General features: G+C 36.6%; 1 protein-coding gene across 1 annotated transcript; it reads right to left on the bottom strand.

Moving 5' to 3' along the window:
• Window positions 1-1150: 1150 nt before the first annotated feature.
• SPO11 (SPO11 initiator of meiotic double strand breaks) lies at window positions 1151-24813 on the bottom strand (the record flags this gene model as incomplete). The annotated part of the gene is made up of 12 exons (XM_083357323.1): window positions 1151-1289; window positions 2749-2860; window positions 8420-8496; window positions 10576-10613; window positions 13317-13416; window positions 16051-16160; window positions 16364-16397; window positions 17009-17095; window positions 17935-18043; window positions 19789-19855; window positions 21306-21394; window positions 24671-24813. 12 exons carry the CDS (start codon window positions 24811-24813, stop codon window positions 1170-1172), a joined length of 1086 nt encoding a protein of 361 aa, XP_083213449.1. The 3' UTR covers window positions 1151-1169.
• Window positions 24814-25092: the final 279 nt, after the last annotated feature.

Below are 25092 nucleotides of genomic sequence, written 5' to 3' on the forward strand. Positions count from 1 at the left end.
AGTCTAGCCGAATGTGCCGTTAAGTAGCCGCCCGAATTTGGGGGGTCCCGGGCTGTGCTAAATTCTCGGCTTCCTGACCATATTGCGCAGGTCTCCAGGTTGGGAAAGTATCGTAAATCAGTTCGCTATGGATTTTACCAAGGGGGATGCTTAGAGACGTAGTGCTAATGATTGCCTATATCAGGGCTCTTCAAACTTGGCCCTTTTATGACTTGTGGACTTCAACTCCCAGAATTCCTGAGCCAGACCTGCTGAGTGAGGAATTCTGGGAGTTGAAGTCCACAAGTCATAAAAAGGCCAAGTTTGAAGACCCCTGGCCTACATAAAGTGTGTTAGTGGATCTTTCACTCGTGTTTTTTTCCCTCTGGGAGAAAATAGGAGGTTGTCTATGAACTACATTAGTGAGCATTGAGGAAAAGAAGTATGTTTAATGCTATTTCTTGCTTGGAACCAATATTATTTTTGGTCCGAAGGTTTTCTTCAGTATTGTTAAATGTTACCCACGCATATAATCACGGCTCCTTGCCTTTTGGAAGAACACTGTACTCAGAACATTTAAAGTTTGGAAACTATAAATTAGGTCCCTGTTGAACAAGTGCATAGCAAAAAGGGAGGGAATCCTTCACTATATACTCCATTCATGTTTGATTTTATTAAGACTGTAAACTAGACAAAAATCGTTCTTTAGCTTAGTAATCTGTAAATAATGGTAACTATAAAGACTAACATTCTTCTTAGATTTATTACAATTTTGATATCAGATTTTTAAACTCAACACAAAATCATGAACAAGTGCTTTTAATTAACTAGTAAACTGTGATAAAGTATTTCTAAAACAATATTAATGTCCTTTCATCTTCTGTATTTCTTATTTGAAACACGGTTATAAAATGGATGAAAACTAATATTAATATAAATAGGATATTCTTCCTATCCTGAAGGAAAAATTAAGGAGAAATACTATCTCACATGGAAAGTATTTTGCATAACTTGAAAATTTTGTAAGGTCTGGCTTAAAAACCTCTGAAATAAACTGTAGTCCATTAGGAATAATTATCTATACCTTCCTTTTGTTCTCTTTTATGTTCTGCATATTTTTACTTAGATTTTTTTTAATTTATATTCTTTCAAAATACTCATTAAAAAACTTTGAAAGGGTGTCCTGATATTCAGATCCATCCACCGAATTGCAGTTTGTTTGGCAAATATACCCTAGAAAGATAATCTGTTGAAAATGAAGTCAAAGCCTGAATTTCAGCCTTCATTTTAGATGTTTCCATAATATCTAACTGTAAAAGAAAAGCATTGGAAATTAGCATTTCAATCAACATTGATTCAGATGCATAATCAAAAGACAAACATTTTACGCCGTGGATTCCACATTAAAAATATGATTGACCTTAACTATACAGACAAGCAGAGGTTATTTTGCTAAACTATAGTGCCAGATGAATTGCGTGTTGTTTCTCTGTCCTCATTTACATCTACATCTTCCACTTACATAAATTCAGCACATTGTCAGGACAAGTCAAGCTTATACATTTCAGATATTTCCTTCAGCATCTAAGCAGCTACGAAATGGCCATGTTCTTTGCCTTTAGGTAGGCATTTAAGCCTCAGCTGTGTAATAGCACGAGACAATTTTTCTCTGTCCTCTTCTAGACTAGAGTCTATGAGGTCTTCTGGAAGCACACCTTGTTTTGCCCTCACGTAGGAGGGCATGTTTAGACTTGCTACTGATTAAGAAGACATTTTATCCAGTTCAAAGCTGTTTAGGCCAAAGCTATACAATGCAGATCTGTTTTTAAACTCTTTCTTGACTCAAATATCAAGTTTTTTTTTAATTATTTAGACTGGAGAGCTAATGTTTATGTTGAACAGCAGAGAGGAGCACCTGAGTTCTGGAGTTCTTTTAAATTGGGGGTGTCAAACTGCCGGCCCACGGGCCGGATGCATCATACGGAAGCCATGCCCACCCCATTGCCGGCAATGACAAAACTGCCCGATAAGTTGCACGATGTCACGTGACATTGCGAGTTTGACATGTCTGTTTTAAATGCTCTTTAATACTAATAGAGACAGGTACAATCCCACAAAACAAGCTTTATTATCCTCTAGTGTCTAGTCCATGAGGCAACACAAACATGTTGGTATGGAATTTCTGTGTCTATTTTGCCAGACTCCCACAGTTTATCACCACATTTTACAAGGGATCTCAACCAAATAGTCTATTGCTGTAATTATGCTAACATTCCCACTAAAACCAAGGGCTGCCATCATATGTGACCTGCTGACAAGGATGTTGAATCACTGTATAAAGGATTTGTGGGATCCCTGCATAGAATATCATATCATATATATAAGGGAACATAACATGTGAGCATATTGGCATGCTGTGCAGAGAAGAGTGGAGTGAAACAAGATACATGCCCCAATCAAGTAGCCAATAGACAATGGGCAAATTATTGTCTAATCAGTTTATTGCTGCTAAATATAACATATCATCTAAGATCAAGGCTTTTGCCAGGAAAAGTTGTAAAAAACACTCAGAGCAACCAGTCCCTTGGCATCAGTTATGGGCTGAAGATGAGAAGATGGCTCATGTGGAGTTATTTAATCAGTCATTCTCAAGTTAAAGAGGAGACATGTAGTTGCGCCATACATTAGAACTCTACCAACAGAATATAAATGAGTTTGCTCAAACTGCTTATAATACAAAATACAGAATTTATTATGATCTGTACGTACTTCTTTTTTCCAGGCTGACTCATGAAGAATATATGGTCTTGTCTGTAAACCAGTTAGTTTACTCTGATCTTCTTTAGTCAGTGGAATTAGTGCACTGTTGGGAACATTCAGTCTAAAAAACAGTTTAATTAATCTGTGCTTACGTTTTACAGTTAAATATTTCTTTTTATTTTTCATAAAATAATGGTATAAAACTGAACTAAAAATACAATAAGATTAATATTGTCAAATATTAATGTTAAGCTAAGGGCTTTGCACATTTTAGGGACCGTGAAGTGTTACTTAGCCAGTGGCTCATTATATAATTGGAACACTTAACATTTTATTTATTTATTTCTTAATGGGACTTATATCCCGCCCTATCTCCCGAAGGATTCAGGGCGGCTAACAACAATAACATACAATAAATACAGAAATTAAGATAAAATTAAAATTAAAGGCCTCTGTATAATAAATTAAAATTAAAAATTAAAATAAATTAAAAATTAGAGTTAAAAATTGTAAACATAATTAAAGTCCCTGTCAGTCCAGGTGAGCCAGGTGGAAAAGGAGTGTTTTGAGGCCGCGGCGAAAGGACTGGAGATCTTGGGCCATCCGAAGCTCAGGGGGGAGCTGGTTCCACAGGGCTGGCGCTCCCACAGAGAAGGCCCTTCCCCTGGGGGTCGCCAGCCGACATTGTCTAGCCGACAGTACCCTGAGGAGGCCTTCTCTGTGTGAGCGCACTGGGCGATGGGAATTCATTCCCGGAAGCAGATGGTCCTGCAAGTATCCCTGGCCTAAGCCATGTAGGGCTTTAAAGGTAAGTACCAGCACCTTAAATCTCACCCGGAGGGTAACCGGTAACCAATGCAGCTCACGCAGGAGGGGTGTAATATGGGAGTATCGGGGTGCTCCCATCACTAACCGTGCAGCCGCACTCTGCACCAGCTGAAGCCTCCGGGTGGTCTTCAAGGGCAGCCCCATGTAGAGAGCATTGCAGTAGTCTATACGGGAGGTAACGAGTGTGTGGGTGACTGTACGTAGGGCATCTCGGTCCAGAAAGGGGTGCAACTGGTATACCAGGCGAATCTGGGCAAATGCCCCCCTAGCTACGACTTCAATATGATCTTCAAAACTGAGTCGTGAATCCAGGAGGACGCCTAGATTGTGTGCTCTATCAACGGGAGGTAACATCTCTTCTCCTATAATCAAAGATGGAACCTCTTGGACTAAACGAGATGTCGGTACATAAAGCCACTCAGTCTTGGCCGGGTTGAGCCGGAGCCTGTTCTTTCCCATCCAAATCTGTACCGCTTCCAGGCAACGGGACATCTCATCGAGGGCATCACTGGGTTGGTTCAGGGTGGAGATGAAAAGCTAGGTATCATCAGCATATTGATGATACTTCACCTCAAAGCCACGGATGATCTCTCCCAGCGGCTTCATATAGATGTTGAACAGGAGGGGCGAGAGCACCGACCCCTGAGGCACCCCACAACTAATGGACCTAGGGATTGACCTCTGCCCCCTTGCCAACACCGTCTGCGAATGGCCCGAGAGGTAGAAGGAGAACCACCGCAGAACGGTGCCTCCCACTCCCAACTCCTCAAGACGACGCAGCAAGATACCATGGTCGATGGTATCAAAAGCCGCTGAGAGATCTAATAGGACCAGGACAGAGGAATAACCCATATCTCGGGCCCGCCAGAGATCATTCACCAGCGCGACCAATGCCGTCTCCGTGCTATACCCAGGCCTGAAACCCGATTGGTACGGATCCAGATACTCAGTTTCCTCCAGGACCAAAGGGAGCTGCCGTGCCACCACGCTCTCAACGACCTTCGCAAGAAAGTGAAGGTTGGAGACAGGACGAAAGTTGTTTAAAATAGCTGGCTGGATCCAATGTAGGTTTCTTAAGGAGGGGCCTTACCACCGCCTCTTTCAAGGTGGCAGGGAAGTACCCTTCACTCAGTGAGGCATTGATAACTGCTAGGAGCCAGCCTCGTGTAACCTCCCGAGACACATAGACCAGCCAGGAGGGACACGGGTCCAACAAACACGTGGCGGCACTTAATTTCCCCATGATCCTGTCCACTTCATCTGGAGTCACAGGATCAAACTCTTCCCAAATGTTCTCGGCCAAACTCATCGTTTTCCTCTCGTCAGATACTGCCCAGTCAGAGTCCAGACCAGCCCGAATCTGAGCAATTTTGTCCACCAGATATTTACAAGTCATTAGTTAGTGCTTGCCTGTTTTGTCATTCTACAAGGAAATGAATGAAGGATGATGATAATTCAGGCTGCTTCATATTTGCTCTAAGAAACTGGTGCTGTCTTGCTGCACACAGTTTGGGACATTATCTATTTTTTCTCTCATCCAGTCATTGAGATAGAGCCCCTAGCGCTGCTGAAGACCTAGATGTGATGAAATTGTACATAATACTGTTCTACAATGGGGAATGTGTTTAAAATTTAAATCAAAGTGGGCAGAGAAAGATGTCTTGTCATATTTACAACAGATTTAGCATGCAGCAAGGCACATTCTATGAAAATCAGATAGAGCATATCTGTGTTCTTGCATGAACGTAGTGCCCGAATTGCAAGTTTCTGTTTTATCTAAATTGTATGGTTATTCTTGAAATAATTCCTTTTTAAAGTCTGAAATATAGATATGAAATGAAAGCTTGCTATTTGAGTTGCATGCTCAAGGTTTGGGCAAAAACAGACATGGGAATGAATTGATAGCAATGTTCCAATATTTGAAGGGCTCTTTCAAAGACAAGGAGGTCAAACTGTTTTCCAAAGCACCAGAAGGCAAGGCAAGAAATAATGGTTGGAAACTAATGAAGGAGAGAATCAACCTGGAACTAAGAAGAAAATTCCTAACGGTGAGCGCTACCAACCAATGATTGCTTGCCTTCAGAAGTTGTGGGTGCTCCATCGCTGGAGGCTTTCAGGAAGAGATTGGACAACCATTTGAAACCATCTGAAATAATATAAGGTCTCCTGCTTGAGCTGTGGGCTGGACTAGAAGATCTTTAAGGTCCCTTCTACTCTACTGAGCCTCCGCGCTATCTGCCCTCTCTACCACAAAGATCCTGCAGGAGAAGGGCAGTGTGGACAACTGTGGGATCTGGCAGAGTGAGAGCTGTGAACCATAAACACAAAGCTTTTGCTGTGTCCCTGCACAACAGATACAGTGCCCTTGCTGACCTTAATGTCCTTAAGGAGACTGGTAAAGGTATTTGTGATGATAACTCAAATAAGCAGGGGATTGTGGTCCAAGATGAAGTTTTCAACAGGGAGAAGTGCGAATCAGGTATTACACATCAGTCATGCAAGAAGAGAAAGGCATCCAAAAAGAGAAGCCACCTTCTGGTTGGTGATTCAATTATAAGGGATGTAAGTTTAGGAAAGGACACAGAAGTTTTGAAAGAGGTCAGGTGTCTTCCAGGTGCTACTGCCAGTAGGGACAAGAAGCGTATTTCTAAAATAATCAAGAATGCCAGCAAGGACTGTGATGTGGAGGCTACTGTACATCTTGGCACTAACGATCTGTGCCAAAAAGATGTACTCTCTGTGTAGAATGATTTCCAGAGCTTGGGGCAGGAACTTAGCAGAATAGGCTGTAGGCTTTTTCAGAGGTTTTACCAGTGTATAAAGAGCAAAATGGAAAAGGCCAGCGTATAGCACAATTCAATATGTGGCTAAAGGAGTGGTGTAAAGGGGAAGGCTTTGGATATATTAGTCACGATGTCTGTAGCTGGTCCAATAAAAAAATGTACAAAAGAGATAGATTGCATCCATCAAAGAAAGGGACGGAGTTGCTCGGCTATAAATTCACAGACTTTCTGGAGGAATAGTGGGGACAGTGAGTTAATTGATACAGAACATCCCTGTCAAAATCTAAACACTATAGGGCTATGTGCATGTAACATAGATGTGTGTGTGGACAAGAATATCAAGCAAAATTGAGCTTCTAATAGCGAGTGCCACACAAAGTGCACTAACCAAACAAGTGGTAAGACAATAGGGGAACTCAGGCACCACATAGGTCATGTAGAAAGTAAACACAGGGTCAGTCATAAAGGACTCAAATGTCTATACACCAATGCACAGAGTATGAGCAATAAACAGGGTGAACTAGAAATTCAGGTTAATAAGGGCAGATATGATATTGTCGCCATCAAGGAAACGTGGGATGAAACCCACAAATGGAACACACAGCTAGAGGGATTTAAATTATTCAAAAGAAACAGACCAAATAAAAGAGGGGGTGGAGTTGCTCCCTATATAAGAAATAACTACATCTCTACAGAAATAGAGCACAACAATGATGAAAACTGTAAACTTGAATGCATTTGGGTCAATATAAAAGGGAGAAAAAATGACATTGCCATAGGTGTATACTATAGGCCACCCATCCAAACAGAGGAAATAGAATAATAGATGAACTTTTTGCTAGTCAGCTAACCAAGGTATGTAGGAAGCACATCACAATAGTAATGGGGGACTTTAACTATCCTGACATCAACTGGGAGAGAAACTGCACCAAGTGGAAGATCAAACAGATTCCTGACAAACCTAGCAGACAACTTTGTCACCCAAAAGTAGAGAAGGGAACTAGGGGATTAGCCATTTTGGATCTAATTCTCACTAACAGAGATGAAATGATAGAAGGTGTTGAAGCCACAGGAACCTTGGGAGGAAGTGATCGTGCAATATTGGAATTCAACATTATGGAAGCACAAGCAATAGAATACAGTCAAACTAGAGTCTTGGACTTTAAGAGAGCTAATTTCAATAAACTTAGATCTTGGGAAGGATTCCATGGATGAGAATTCTCAAGGGGAAAACAACTCTAGAAGCTTGGGAAATTTTGATAAGTGAGATAATAAAAGCCCAGTATAGCACAATACCAACAAAGAGGAAAAATAACAGCTCTAAAAAGAAACCAAGCATGGCTGCATAAAGAACTCTCTGATAAATTGAAAGATAAAAGGACAAGTATAGAAAGTGGAAAGAGGGGCACATAACTAAGTCTTGCTCAAGAGTAGTAACTGTGAGAGGGATCTCGGAGTCCTAGTGGACAATCACTTAAATATGAGCCAGCAGTGTGCTGTAGCTGCCAAAAGCCAACACAGTGCTAGTCTGTATTAACAGAGGAATAGACTCAAGATCACATGAAGTATTAATACCACTTTACAATGCCTTGGTAAGGCCACACTTGGAATTCTGCATCCAGTTTTGTTCACCATGATGTATAAAAGATGTTGAGACTCTGGAAAGAGTACAGAGAAGAGCAACAAAGATGATTAGAGGTCTACATTTAGGGAAGAAAAACCAAATGTACAGGTATAGTATAGGGGGTACCTTGCTCAATGGTCGTAAGTATGAAGAATAGTGCCATTGTAACTTTGAACAGTCACTAAATGAATTGTTGTAAGTTGAGGGTGACCTATACTTATTAAATCATGGAATATACATATTTCTGTGTGCCACAACTGAATGAAAAATAGTAAAGGATAAGGATACCGTTGCATGTATTATCCTGATGGTTATGTTTAACGTACTGCAACCATGTACCTTGTAAATTTGTGCAGAGTAAACCAATATTAAGAAAATATTAAGAAAAAATGAACTTTTTTTGCTTTTTTAAAAAATTGAAAGTATGATAGTTAGAAAAACTAACCGATAAACATCAGACGGAAGAAGGCCAAGCCATCTTACAGCTGGAACTGTGAGGCGATGGGCTTCAAATGACATAGACTGAAAGATAAAATCACAATCCTTTTTCTCAATATGTCTGCTTTTAATAGATTGGAACTTAATATAAAATAAGGCATTTAATGATTAATATATCTACTTTGATTGACTTATGTGCCATCAAGTCATTGTTGACCCTTAGTAACCAAATAGATAGATACTCTCCATGAGGGTCTGTCCCTAATCTGGTCCTTCAGTTCTTCGGATTGTGCACTCACGGCTAGTGTAATTGGGTCTATCCATCTTGCTGCTGGTTATTACTTCTTAGAATGGTCCATTCTACTTGGACATTTATTATTTTTATCCCCCAAATTGTGACAGTGCTAATTGATTAGGTAATGGGAGAAACAAGTTCTGTTTTTCAATGCATTATTTGAATCAGCTCTTCTAAAACTTCAGCAGAAGTATAAAAAATAACCTTCGTGGGTTACATCCATTTATGACTTCATGTGTTCTGTATTAGATCTAAGCAAAACAGAAAGCATGCTAAAAATAAAAAAAAACCACTTTATGTTAGGGAGACCAACAAATATTACAGTATGCCATGGAGCCTAATTCTCTTCTCCCCTGATGTGCAAAGTGAGCTTTTGCAGGCTGAAGCAACATGTGGGAGTGTGTTTATTCACTTCTCTGCAAGGTGTTGATGAACTGCTTTATTTACACCATATGAGAGATCTGCTAATCAAGTAAGGAAATACAGTTAAGGGGAAGAGCTGTTGAAAAAATATCTTCCATATCAAGTCTATGTATTTTAAATAGGCATATACAATGCTGCAGCAAACATATGGTTGGGTATTCTATATTTGTGGCTCAACTTGTTATTCTTTCCAGAAGGGAAGAGGGAGTTAAACATTTTCCCAAACAGTACATTGATGTGTCATAGCTAACCTTGTGCTTGATTATTTAAAAAAAATTGGAAGGGTTTGGGATGGAATGACATTTACCTTGCAGACTGGGAGTGAAATTAAAATTGAGCTTTACCTCAGTTGAATAACTGCTGTAAATATACCCTAAATGATTTCTTGATTTAAATATTTATTAACAAGAAAGATGGTTCATATTGTGAGTGAACAATATATTTATTCTCTTCTCAGAATAGAGAGGATTGGGTGCTGCCATGGTTAAGATGTTCGACTGGCACCAAGGACACCCAGGTCCTTCTATCTATCCTTTGGTAGACTTTAGGCCAATGAATGTCTCAGTCTAATCTCCAACCCAGAAGCATTGAGAGGAAAATAGGAGAAAGGAATACTATGTTATGTCATCTTTAGCTTCTGCATATGAGCGTGATATTCTATAATCTAATAATAACAAAATGTTCATGACACACAGGATATGTGCATTCTTTTAAAGTACCATAAATCAATATGACTGTGATTTAGATAAGTTTTCCCTTTTCTTATTTTAAGACATAGGTGTTGTCATGATACAATATTTAACCATTGTTAAAGCTTTTTTTTATACTTTCCCTATCTTTAGTCCATTAGCTTTTCAGTCTTAACTTTGTCTCGCCATCCATGCAAGCTTGACATTCTCATTATATCTCAGCCTACTCTTTTAAAATTCTTTTGCCCTTTTTATTCTTCAAACATAACTGTTAAAGTGTGACATTCAATTCCACCTCTCTCTTCTCCCCCATGAAAGCACAGGCAGATAGTTGTCAACAAGGTAGAAGTGCTCCTTGATTCCTCTCTAGGAATCTTGTGGTTCTGTAAATTAAGCTATGACTGTAGTCTGGACTGGAGTTTCTCCTGACTTCCATGTTACTACTGAAGATTGTTAATGCCCAGTAGGAGTCTCTCTTGCTCTGAATGAACAGCCAGTATATTTTTGATCTTTTTATCTAACTTGGAATTCTACATGCCAGAATTCTCAACATTTGAACTGATGTTCTCACCATGTGACCTATCCCAATCTACCTTTCCTGATCATTTAAAAGATATGCAAGGTTTGCTTTCCAAATAACCTTGCAATTCCAAGCCAAAATATGAGAAACTGATAACGTCTGTGTGTGTTTGTGCGTGCGTGTGCACGTGCTGTTGCATTTTATTTACTGTGAAACTATGACAAGTTTTTACTTACCACAGATCCATATTTGTAGATACTCATTATTTCAATACCTATACACAAAGAATATTTTCCAGTTATTTTTTTACAATGTTTTAGCAATGAATTCCAAATGAATGAATTAACACCAAGTATATGCATGACACAGATGTCCCAGAGAAGGCAGAGTTTTGAAGTTCCTACTCAGTAGCAATGCCAGACAGAAATAATAAACAGATTTATCACCTTGCATTATGTGTGCACTGAGATCAAGAGTACTACATCTTACCATATTGGTAGCGGCAGGAGAGACTCTTGGAGGAAAAACAGAGATAGGAAAAAAAAGTGAAAGAAAGAGAAGAACATAGAACATAGTAGGATGTCTGAAGGAAGAGAAAAAGAGTCTTGTATGAAAAAGTATTAGTAGATGGATTAATTTCCCAACAGAATGAACTGTAAATGAACTTAAAGAAGGCTGATTGAAGCAGAATGAAAAAGTGCATTCCAAAATGCAACAGAACTGTGTTGAGTAATGGGAAGTATGAAAAAAGGTGACAGGTGAAATGATGAAGGGAAAAAGAGTGTGGATGGAAAAAAATGTTAAGCAAACAGCAAGATAATTTGCAAAATCTGAGAAGTGCAGTGTACTTTTTACAAAGGGTATAGAAACTAGACTTCTGTTCTTCAGGAAATCAGTGAGAAACATATGTAATAAAACTTATCCCTTTGTTAGTTTAGAGATAGTGTATGGTAGTCAAAAGGCTTGAATGAGTTCCCACGGAAAAGGTGGAATACAAATCAAATCAATCAATAGAAAATGTTTTGCATGAATATGCAGTTGAAGTCCATTGCTAAGCAGAGTAATGCTTAGAACAGCATGTGTGAGAATTAATTAAATGATGGAAGTACAGCTTGTGTGAGAATTAATTAAATGCTTAGCAAACAGTTCATATCTGAGTGTGACATAAGATATAAATGTGTGGTGTTTCCTTGTCAAAGTTAATGTATAGGGAATTATTTTGGTGATTTTAGAGGCATGGTAGTTGGTGATGTGAATGTGTGCATTTTTTGTACGCAGATCAATATTGCCTCTACCCCCTGGTTTGGACATAGATCAGTTTCTTATCCCTACACAAAAAGAGCTTAGCTTGGATCACAACACTATGCCTGCCATTGTCTCTTGCTTCTTTGGCTCTTCTGCAGGAGATAAATTATTGCCTGAAAACGTGGATGGTTTGTAATGAATGTTAAGTAGATTGTATGATCTACACAACATTCCACAAGAAGTATAGATTTGAAAATTAAAGTAACAATGAACTAGATAGTTGTGTTTGACAGAAGAAAGGAGTTTGATTAGAGAAAGGAGATGCATTTGTCCATCATGGTAGAATGTTTAATAAAGGTGGCAAAATAGTTGGAGAAATTTTAAGAAATCTAAAGCTGATAAAAAGCTAGTGGGCAGTAAGTGGTTTGTAGCAATGAATGAAAGTTTGTTTTTTAAAATACCCAACTGGCTTGTAAAAAGAGTATATACCACAGTGGTGGGCCAGTTTGCACCAGTTCAGCAGAACTGGTAACTAATTTTTTGTTGCCCAGGCCCAGAATGGATTTCTGGAAGTGGCATCTACACAGAGAACTGGTTGCTCACATATTGAATCCCACCGCTGGTATACCGGTACTTCTGCCTATGTTGTTATATAAGAGTTGAGTATGTCAGGAGAAACGTAATATAAATTGAATACAGTGGAAATAAGTATCTGTGATAGGAGAAAAGGTCATGAATAGATTAGTGTTGAATGCTATATAAAACAATTGTAACTGTAAAACATAATTTGTGGAAGAGTGTAGTCAGTTTCCCTAACAATATAACCACTATACAGATTCCTCACCTACATTACTGGATCCCGAGGCCAGATAGCAAAGACACGAAAAGGAATAGCAAATGATATATATTTATATAAATTACTTTGATCTATATTTCCTTTCTCTAGACTTAGGGCCTTCATTTTGGATTACTGTTTCTTATTCTTTTTTGCATAGCATGCTTCCTTTGAAACAAAATAAATTACAGGATCATAAAAAGGGAGTTTTAGTGTGATGAGTGTTTATGTCTGTATATAATATATACTAATATATTAATATTTTTGAGAGACTATGGTTACTGAATTTGAATTTAAAAGGGTTGATCACTGAGAACAAAAGGTTTATTCTAAATGTTTACTGCTATTTATGGATTATTTAGATTTTCCTCGCCATGATCTGTTATCCCTAAAAGAAAGGGGATAGGAAGGCTGAAATCTATCCCTTGTCAGACAGAGTGGAATTGGGAGGGGAGAAACAGAAAAATAATTCTTCCTCTGTAGTGTATGCTCTTAAGCATACACAGGATGTCAGCACAGCAGGGGGCTGGACAGCTCCAGGCTACAACCATTTTTGGTGGGAAAGCCTGAATAGAGCAAGTCGTTGACAGCCCCAGGGCATGGTCAGCTCTGGCGGGAAGCCAGGGTTTAAATCCATTGGCCACCTGCACTGGCGGGAAGCCCAGGTTTGAATCTATTGATTGCGATTCACCTGGGCAGGTATAAATAGACGCCAGGTAACCCCTTTGCCCCAGCTTCATTCCTGATCCAATAAAGAAGTTACTACCCAGCTCCAGTGTCCGTCTCTCTGTGTGACCACGCGACTTTGCATCCTCTATGCTCAGAGAGAAAATGCCCATTACCATGTCTACATTGCTAGACATCTGGTATAAATAGGTAGAGAATCCCCATACTTACCATGTGGGTCAGCATCCATGAGAGCAAAGATTGGTATGTGACAAGTATCCCATAATTTTCTGACTAGTAGTCTTGTATTGATATCTGGTACACCTTTTCCCTGAAGAAATAATTACAATATTTATAACTATGACACATTTTTCAATATATGTTTAGACACGGTTGCTTCTACTCAGCAAAATTATTTATTACAGAACTCTAAATTCAGCTTTCAATGAGTATAATCATTTTTTACAGTTGTTCATATTAATGGATGAAAGATTAATACAAAGACAATAGAATCAACACTCACAAAATATCTAAAAGCTGTATAAAAAATGGTGAAAACTGGGAATTAAGGCATAACATACAATGAAAGGATTTTTTTTAAAAAAGCCCAAAAGGTAAACCTGCTTTTAGATACAAATAAGGCAGGTATCACCACTTAAAAGACTTGCAAAAAAAAGTATTTCCAGTGTCTCAAAATACATTTTGGTAAATGCCAAGAGGATCTCATTGAGGAAGATATTGTGTTACACTGGTAGTGATGAGGTGACCACCGATCTGAAAGATTTGCCTTGATCCCCACAATGCTCTACTCACACCCCTGACTAGAGATAGTATCAGTAACTCTTCCCACATATTTTATATCAAATAAAGTTCTGGATTCAGAGCACATTCACACACAATGAAAGTTGGAATTCTTCTCTGAGTGTACATGCTTTCTTTACCTATAAACCTACTGGTCACTATGGACAATGGATGCAGAGACAGTCATGAAGAGGACTCTGTACTTTTATCTCCATTCCTTCTCTAAAAAGACCCAGTTTGCACATCTCTATGTAACGCATTGCAGAGATGCGGTGGCTCAGTGGGTTAGGATGCTGAGCTTGTCGATCAGATGGTCGGCAGTTTGGTGGGTTGAATCCCGAGTGCCGCGTAACAGAATGAGTGCCTGTTACTTGTCCCAGTTTCTGCCAACCTAGCAGTTCGAAAGCACGTAAAAATGCAAGTAGAAAAATAGGGACCACTACGGTGGGAAGGTAACAGTGTTCCGTGCACCTTTGGCATCTAGTCATGCTGGCCACATGACCACGGAGACGTCCTTGGAGAAGCGCTGGCTCTTTGGCTTTGAAACGGAGATGAGTACTGGCCCCTAGAGTTGGAAACGACTAGCACGCATGTGCGGGGGAACCTTTACCTTTACCTTTATGTAACGCATATCCTTTTGATTCTCAGGGATTTCATCACTTTCTTTTTCTCTCTCTTTGTTCTCTTTTGCTTTTCACTCTGACCATTTCAGGTACTTCTCTGGGCCACTCTTTTTCCATAATGTAAGCTCACACTACAAACTCTTTATCTGTAGATAAAATAACTAAGGCTTTCCTATCACTGAATTATTTTCTAAATAAAGCTTATCTTTTATTTTCTTTCATACAAGCACCAGCCTCAAGAATACCTTCAGTTACACTCCTAACTTTAGTGTTTCTCTTTCCATGCATTCTTTCCACTATATAAAGCTCTCTGCTATTCAACAATGCATTGTTGTTGGAACTAATGGAGGCCCACTGAAGCCAGAGAAATCTCTGCTAAGTAGGAAAGATATTTTGCCTTAATGACAAAGATAAATCTGCAACCCCTCCTAAGCGTGCACTTGACCCTTAGAGCAATGTGGCATTGCTGATATACAGTAGATTAAACCACGAATCTTCTACTTTGGCTAGACTGAGCTTTAAGTCAGCAGCTATCTGTCAGTACACTCCCATAATCTAACTTCGATTAAGGTTTTCAGTGATTCAGATGATATATTTCTGTGTATCTAATTGTTCAGAAGATGAAAGAAGTAAGGTGACAAGATTCTAGAGAGACATGGGTCCTGCTATTTAACTGGAATCAGAACCTTTTTGGTACTTCTGCCAAGTATGAGAAGAACACTAAGCCTTCACTTAGAGAGTGACAGCACCACTGTGTGAAACCTGTGAAAATATGAGGCTGAAACTTGGATTTTTGGGGAATAATGGGCACCAGTTATTAGCTAATCATATGGCTGGGCTTGTGTGGTCTGACCATAAACATGGTTCACCAAGCATTTGGTTGGAAATAACACTTCCAACCTCCTGTCTTACCTCTCCTTATTTGGAAACCCAGAGTTCTTTAGATCTTCCTGATTATTACTCCTTCCTAATTCCTTCAGACATGAAATGCTACTAAGTACACCAGATTTGGCTTTATAATTTTGCTTACATTATTGATGACTTTATGGTGATGACCATGTTGTCAGTTTGGGATGATAGGATAATCCCACCATATTACCCCAGGAATAGAAAAGATCAGCATGTGATCATCATGCAGGTAGCATTGCATGCTTAATATCTGAGTTACTTCACTTAGCAGTTTCACATGACATGGAAAATAAGATGAACTCTTCCACTGACCCAAAGCACAAATGTCATGTGGTTGAACAGTAACACCCTAGCACAATTTTCTCAAAAAATAGTCTAGATATCAGTAGAACCATTGTAAAATACGAGTCCTAAGCAAAGTCTTTAACAGAAGGGCATAATTGATAGTATTGAAAATTGCTGAAATGTATCCAGGAGAATTAACAAGATTATGCTTGCAGATTACAGTAGCCAGCCTCATTGTATAACCAATGCAGTTTCATTTCTGAAACCAGTCCTAAATACAATTGAAATGAATTTGGACAATTTATTTGAGAATGTTCGGATCTGCTTAGTAAAATGTAAAATTGTACCGTAATTATTATACTTGGGGACATTTTACAGCAGAAGTTGTCATCTAACAGTCTCTGAAAAGTTGCATCTTTTTCTATAATTAGAATAAATTTTGCATCTGTAATCAAATCTGTAATGTTAAAGGATTCAAGAAAATAAACTGGAATTTAATTGCACTACATAAATTACTGGATAATTTTCTGTTACTATAATATGAACAGTTTTAGCATCAGTCATGCCATTTTATATGGAATCTTTAATAAATTTTATATTCAGGTTTTCATTTTGTTTTGTTTTTTACTTTTTTTAATCTACATTTTGCTTAAAGGATACTTCTTATTCCTTCTACATTAGATGGTACAGGTGTCTAAAAAAACAGACATCAAATTGTTTTAGAAACCTAGGAAAGACATTCTTTCAAAAATAATTAACTATAGTAATTCTTCATTACTTCGTAAGCATTATGGTTTTATATATTAGCACACTAATTCTAACCATCCTTTAAGAGTGATGAACAGACCCATACATTAGAAATACTCTATGATTTGGAAGTTTATTAAACTAAATAAAATCCATTGGAGAAAGAAAAGCAACCCTCTCTAGTATTTTGCTAGTAAAATCCAAGAAACATTCACAACCCAGAGGTAAGATGAAGACTACATCATGTGCAGAAAAAGTTTTTTCCAGGATATGCCATAATTAGGTGCAAGTCGAGAAAGTCCAGATATTTAGTTCGGTAAAATTATACCCAAACAAGCATCAATACTTTGATTATCATATTAGAAACCTAATGGATATAAATAATGATTTTATCTTATTGAATATCTACAGTAATGTATATATTCTGTATATAGAATATATACAGAATAAAAATTACAAGGCATAATGCATTGAGCAAAAACATCTATGCATTTCAACTAGAATACAGAAATGTGCACCTTTCTTATATAAAATCAGGATATAATGAATTATACATACTGTGATACTGCAAGTACAATTGATTTTTGTACCATCCTCTTCAATATAACTAAGATTACCAGCAATGCACCCTTTGCTAGTGGAGAGCTGCAAAGAAAAAAAGTAACTTCAGATAGTAATTACACAGTTACCAGAATAATATATCTAATCATTATTTATAGGCTAGATAGGGAAAAAATGTAAGTGATGTAATAGTGTTCTTAATTACTGTTGTCACAGGAAATTTTATCAGTTCTTATATTGGATGGCCTGAACTAAATCTTGTCTTAGGCAACTACTTCCTCATGTTCAAAAATAGTATGACTTATTTCCATACCAATTTTGACATTTATAGAAATTTGACCACTATCCTCCAAACCTTTCCTAGACAATATTTAAGTTCTTTAATAACTGATCACTCAAAATCATCCAACTGCATTTTTTGGTTTGGCAAATGGGGAAAGTTTTGAGAGGGAGCTTTCTGGCAGTGCCAGTCTTGCTGGAGCATAGGAGGATGATATCTCATTTTTCCACTATAGTACTAAAACAATATGCTGAAATGTTTCTTTTTCAAGGTGGATTATAGAATGAGTGAAAAATCATAGAAAGGGCAAATAAGATTTTTTTCTCTTCTTTTGGCTATACTATATAGTTTACTTCTTGAGTGTCATCAGAGAAAGGAAATGACAAAAGACCATCACACACACACACACACAAACACATACACAGGCACACAAAGATATATATACTTTCTCCTCCCTTCTGTGATTTGCACCTGCCAACAAATCTACTCATTAGATATACAGTAGATATGATTTTTCTATTTTTATTTTGTCATGTTTCTCTGTACTTACTGTTGTGGGAAATTAATTAAAATATTTCATACCTTTCCTCCCCAAAGTGTACTAAACTATTACAGATCATGTAAGACACATTGAATACTTAACAATATGTAGAGTCCTCCTGGGTATCTTGAGCATACATGAAATGTCATTTATAATATTGTCCACAACCCTCTGGTTACCAAAAAGTACTGTATCGGTGTAAAAGATATCTCTGTCAAAATAAAATGTAGTTTTAAAATAAAATATTTACAGTCTCAAAAGAGATTTCAATGCTGCTTAGAAAATAGTACTCATGAATATTTAGCAAAGGTTATCCTATAAGTATTGCCTGTGGACATCATCCCACTATTCTGTCATCTTCCTTGAATCTTATGTTTCGTCTCTTCTCAATGGAATAATTGAAAATTGTAGGAAAAATCCCCAAAGGGAGTGTTCAGGACTATTCTTATGCAGAGTTTTTCAACAATAATTTTTACAAGTTGTGAGAGTACGTTGAGCTAAGATGAGGAGGAAAATAGTCAGACCACTATGCAACCAGAAAATGGTCTGATTACTTTTTCTTTCAGTCTGTTTTACCATAAGAGAAGATAGAAGCTTAGGAAGCGGCATTGAGAATGATGAATCCTGCTTTGAGTTGCTTAGATAAACACTTAAATGTAATACATGTTATTTTTGATGTGTGTTAACTTACTATTTTGCTCGTGACATCTCTAAGGTTTGGGTCTGATTAGGGAATAAATGATTCCCTTCATTCTCTTACTACTATATCATTAAATGAGCAAAATTTGATCAGCCATATTAATTTATCTGAAACTTGAAACAGCTACTCTGGCATCATAAAAACACAGCAGTCTTGGAGGCTAATTAGGTAGAACGACTCTCAAAAATATTTCAGAATAGTGAACTAGATTTTATGTTTCAATGAATAACTTCACTGCTTCAATATTTCAAACAATATTTCAAACAGCCTTGGTGGAGCAGTGGGCTAATGCCTCCTTAAGTAACACCAGCTGCCTGCAATTAGTGCAGGTTCACATCCCACCAGGCTCAAGGTTGACTCAGCCTTCCATCCTTCCGAGGTAGGTAAAATGAGGACCCAGATAGTTGGGGGCAATAAGCTGACTTTGTAATAATGCTGCTGGGGGGGGGAGCGAAAGCCCTAATAAGCAGGCATATACATAGAATGAAGGCTATTGCTAAGCACATTGGTTTGTGCTTAAATTGTAAGCCGCCCTGAGTCTTCGGAGAAGGGCGGGATATAAATGGGATTAAAATAATAAAAAAAAATTGTGGTAGTGAAGAAGGCCACAATAGAAATGCTATCACAGAGGCTATGTTTGTACAGCAAAATAAGCTGTTATGAAATTAATTAAATTTTGCACAATAAGCTCACAGGGTAGGAGTCATCATAGGCATCTGTTACAAGCCACAGCATCAAAATGATGACATATGCATCATATGTCATCATACTAATGATATAGTTATATAATTTTTCCCATGACATCTAACACAAGTATCACATAATTTTGTGTGATGTTGTTAAAAAGCAGGTATCATATGATACCTCTCTTTAGGTTTGTTTCTATGAAATTATAATTGGCAGTAGGAATAATACTGAAGAAGATTCACTACTAAGACAATAGTTTTATAAAAGAAGTTTAAGTCCAAGGCAGAAATGTAATTTGAGAAAGTTTCCCAGACTTGACCCTTAGTATTTCTCAAAAAGATAAAGTGAATAAAGATAAACACAGAACTATGTCATAAATAAATGAAGAAATATAAAGTTTTTGACTCATTTGTTTGAGTTTTTCTTTTTCTTTTCTAGTTTTAGGACTTGTCTGGAGAACAGATCACATCTTGGACTTAGGCCATATTTATGCAGAAATATTGAAACTCTTAAGCACAACTGTATATGTTTATTTTAACCTTACAAATACATGTAAACTTAATTATTACCTTTTTGTTGCATATGTATTTGTCTGAATCATCTTGTAGATTATAGATAATATTTTAAGAAACAAAGCTGAAACATAAAGCAAAACCTCATACAGTTGCCACCTGAAACATTTGCATCCTTTGTATTTTATCTTCAACTGCTTGCATACAGTGTATTTTTCTTACTGTCGGCATTATTTACAAAGATACCACAACCTAGTCTAAACCTTATCTGACACTAAGGCTTTATGTCAACACCTCAGTTGATGAAAATCACAATAGACAATGGAGATCAATATTTATCCACTTTATCTGGTGACAACCATAGCATAGAAAGATTGCGACATGAAATAAAGAGGAGTAAATGGTAAAGAGCATTAATTAATAAATGAAATGAAATGATAGAAAAAATACTTAGTGTGTGTTTGTGGAACTAAGAGAAACGGAAAGTATATAATCAGTCTGAAGAAAGTGTTCTGATAATATAGAGTACAATTGTGGAATACATGCACTGAAGTGAAGGTAAAGATTTGACTGAATGAAAGAACTAAAACATGTCAGAAAAATATGAACTGAAGTATAGGTTGGAAATACTGAAGAGCAGGGGTGTCAAACTGCTGGCCCGCAGGTCGGATGCATCATAGCGAAACCCCACCCACCCCATTGCCAGCAATGGAAAAAAAGTTGTGATACGTCGTGACTGGTCATGTGATGTTGCGAATTTGACACCCCTGCTGTAGAGGAATCCATAGGTTGGTAATAACTTAGTTACCTTCCAGTGAATGGTGATAATGGAAGAAGTTCTGGGGGAAAAAAGGATATTCTAAATAAATGTGATCCAGAAGGGGAAAAAAAAGAACTAGGTGGCATGAAGAGAATAGTAATAGTGGGAATGATATAAAAGAGTATAGAAAGAGTGACTGGGGCAGTTGGAGATCTAGGAGCTTCATATGGGAAAAATACATTGAAGAGAGGAACTTGAAAAAAAAATGCTTATAACATTAGTGTGCAAGAAAATGGATGAAAAGGAAGTTATAAATAATGTGAGAATGTTGAAGAATGCTAAGGCTTCAAGTACAGTATAGATGGTGTAATGGAAAATATATTAAAATATGAAGATGGATTAATTTTGGTATGACTTATGATTGCTTTAAAATATATGCAATAATGCATCTCTGCTTATCAAATGGAACAATGCCATAATTATACCACTATGCAGAGGGAAAGCTAACAAGAATACATACAAAATCTAGAGGATTAGCTTATTATGTATATCTAGGAAGCTTTAACCCATACTTTAGCAATTCACTTATTTCTATATTATTCTTACTAAATAGACCTACAAAGCTTTGAATTTTCTGAAGCAAGGTTTCTGCTTCAAATCAAAACAAATTGTTGTACAATTTATCCTGAAGCAAAGACGACAAAAGTGGACCCCAGTTAAATGATCTGATCCATTCATTAGTGCATTCTTTGAATTGTAATAAAATATTTTTGAACTAAATAGATCAATATATTGCTGAGTTTTTTTAACTTACCAAACTTTGGTGCTGATTTAGGGCTATCACTTCTTATTTGTTGTGTGGTACAATTAGATATCATCTGCAAACCTACAGCTTCTGTAAAACTAGTTTTAAAAACCAAATCAGGAATTTAAAAGAACTAATAATCTAACAATAATGATATTTTAGTAATCAGGATTCATAATATTGCATACAAGTCAAGAATATTTTTAATACTAAAGATTAGAAAGAAAAGATAAAATGTACAGGTAATTCTCAACTTATGACCACAGTTGAGCCTAATATTTCCAGGCCACTAGATGGCTATCATTAGATGCAATAAGGGCAGGGAAATATTGAGGTTTCACTGTACTTACAACTTCAAGATAACCCTTAATACGGACTTTGAAACATAAAAACATGTCTCATCTTGTGCTTCATCTCCTAGTGAAACTAGATGCATTCCGGGATCAACACCCAGGGAGTACACAATGGGAGTATAGGGAAATGCACAGTATTAATACAGGGAGATTACACAGGGAAAGGCTTCATAGGGATGGTACGTCCAAGTCACTGCCACCACTATTACAGGAAGTGACTAAGGCCTCAGTCAAACTGTCACCTCAGCAAAAATCCCCAAATCTCAAATTTTCTTTGGAATTCAACAGGATTCATAAATATAGGGACAAGGAAGACGACTTTGGTGGAGATATGCAGTTACTATTACCTACGCAAAAGGGGCTGAAACATTTTTAAATTCCAGAATGAAACACGTAAATATACAGTCCCATTTACTTAATGGATCGAAAACCTGATTAAATTTGTTACTTATGAGCAGATTGCCTATAGACATAGACTTTGTATGGATAAGGAAATATGGGACTCATTTAAACATAATGAAGTGGGCTTGGCTGATACTTATATAAATCTATTAGAAACACACACACACAAACACAATTACCCACAGGGTTTGATTTTCTGCATTCAGATGAATAGAAATCCAGTTTCCCTGCAAGCCTTTCCTGCCTAATGAGAGAAGCAGAGTGGACAGAATAGATCTGCAATACAGTATATCTCATGCTTTCTCCATTCTTGGATTATTCAAATGCCTGAACTGTGTTTATGTATAAATAAAACCACTCCCCCGGTAACCCTAGCTTTTTTAATTTCAGAGCTCATGTATTCTCTTTTTAGTTGGAGAAATGTTTTCTTTTAAATCCACAGAACATATTTGCAAAGCATTGTATAGTGTAAATTATACAAAATATTTGATTATGCTGTTAGGAAACAGTTATTAAAGCTGCATTTTGCTGTTCAAAGTCATTACTTTTTACATCCTTAAGGTGGCAGAAGACACTACATTATAAAATCAAAATAAATCTAGCATTAGAAAACTTGTGATTTCTCAAGGTACTGAAATGGATCCTGAGCAAGTTAGTCATCAGTGTCTAATTTAAGTTCATATTACTTCAGTGGTTGCACAGAAAACCTTTCACTTACTTCAACTCTTTTATCATTTAAATTTGATACAAATTACAGTCAAATTTCAGTTTTCATCATATTTAGAAAGAATATGATTAAGTAATATGATTATGTAGTAGCATTATAAATAAAATTATTTTGGTTTGCTTTATTATGTATAGTATATAAACAAAATCAGGTGAATCTAAACCTAGAAATAGCTTACTTTCTTCCTAATTATTTTCTTGTGCTTAAACTTTGACCTCAAATTAATTAGACCAGCCCTTATTGTATTTATTTCATAGTTATCAAGGAGCTAAACATAGATTCCAAAAGTTATACTGTTGTTCTGTTAAGTTTCCATTCTGAACTTCACAAACTCATACTAATTTAACTCAAATAAAACATGTTAGACAAACCTTTAGTTATAGATACAGGGCATAATGATATACACTATTTAAAATCGACTAAAAATGGTAAATACTATTGATGACCAAATTCCTTTGGTATTAATATATTCTTCCAAGCAAAACTGCAAGGTGAATGAGAAGAGGACAACAAAATAAGATATGTTTCATAACACAGGAAACTATTTTTTACTGTGCCAGACTATATTGCTATCTATTTCAATATTTTGCTTTAGAGTTGCAGTGTTTAATCTATCACATAGCTTTGGGTTATGCTGTTGTTTCTGAAAATTTCTCAATATAAAATTTTAATTCTGTCATCAATATGGTCCCTCCCCAATTTTAGTAGACTAAAATTGAACAATTTAAAATTGAATAATAGCAATAATAATTTTCATATTACCAAATTGTAATGCAGTTTAAATCAATTACAAATTAATTTCTGAATTACAAAACACAAAAACCTATTATGTAGCTGCATAATAAATGAAATGAAAACATAAACTCTTCATTAGTATTATAGATCTTGATTTCTACTGCCCTTTCTTCTTTCATAGCAGTTAAAACATTTTTAAAAAATAGATAATAAAGAAGACACAATTATTAATAGTTCTATATTTTTAGATCGGTGTTGATGAGATTCAGGTACAGTTCTGTCATAATGACCTGCCCATACTCTTACACTACACTATTTATAATTCCAGCAATTATTTTATTTCCTAGGTTTTTGTTATTTCTCTTTTCTCTTTCCTGTCAGCCATCTCCATTGGCTTCCATATTAAGTTAACAGTTTGAATCACTATTTAATTTCCTGAATAGTGAGCACTTAATTGGCAGCTGATTTGTTTCCATGTCATTCCTTGTTACTAAGGAGTGTTGCTAGTGTTACTAATGACACTTCCATGCTTTACCCCCTCTTCTCCTGAGAACCTCAATCACCCGGCTAATATAAACTCCATTCAGCTGATTGTTAGGAGTGCAAAAAGCAGCATTTGATCAATGCCCATTACAAAATACACAAGGTTCTGAAGTTTAAAAAAATCTCATATCCTCACCTTACAGATATTTGTCAACCCCCAGTTCTGTTCATAAACTGAACAGCTCCTGCTGGGAGGAGAAATTGCTAAAAGCTGTCAACATAAGCCCTGCAGTAAGGATTTGGGGTGAAGCAAAAGGGAAAAATACCTGTTCACAATTTCTGCACAGCATCAGCATTTCAATGGAAAGGCGATTTTAGTGAGATTTTTAAATATACTTCAGGTAAACCAGAAATAAATTGAAGCCTTGCTGATCATGTGTAGGTTCAGAATTAGATTCTGGTTCAAAGACTATAGAATTGCTTTAGTCTAATCTAATGCTTCAGAATGTGGGTTGTTAACCAAAAGTTTTCATAATGTTATCTTTGTCATTTGCAATTTAAATCAAGGTTAGTTCTAGTCAGATTTAATAACATTTAATAAATATATAAATATAGAACTAATATTTTATCTATAATGTTTGCATATAATACATTTGCAAGCACGATTTACTCACTGTATATTTCCCCAGTCAGATCTGTTTCTTAAGATAAGAATAGGTGCTTTATTACTGGACAAACTCATGATAACATCTTCAATAACATTTTCTATTGCTCTCAGTACCTTGGAGCTGAAAGATGTTACAAGATATAATTTCATACAGATTATATATCATTTTCCAAGCTTCACAAAAGTAATTAATTATTGCCTTCTAACTATTTTTTGTTTGAGTTTTCTGAAGATTCTAGAAACATTTCATAGTGCTTTGTCTTGCTTCCAATAGTAGAAATCAGTTCATATTTTTAAGATTCAGCCTTAAGAAGTGCATTTCTAGCCAGTCCTCACAAGATTTTTTCCACCAAGCCAAATATTTGGATCAACTGATTTAAAACAACTATGATTAATGTTTTTAAATCATATGATGTAATATTAGCTTTG

Source organism: Vipera ursinii (assembly GCF_947247035.1).
Source record: "Vipera ursinii genome assembly, chromosome: 3".
NCBI lineage: Eukaryota > Metazoa > Chordata > Lepidosauria > Squamata > Viperidae > Vipera > Vipera ursinii.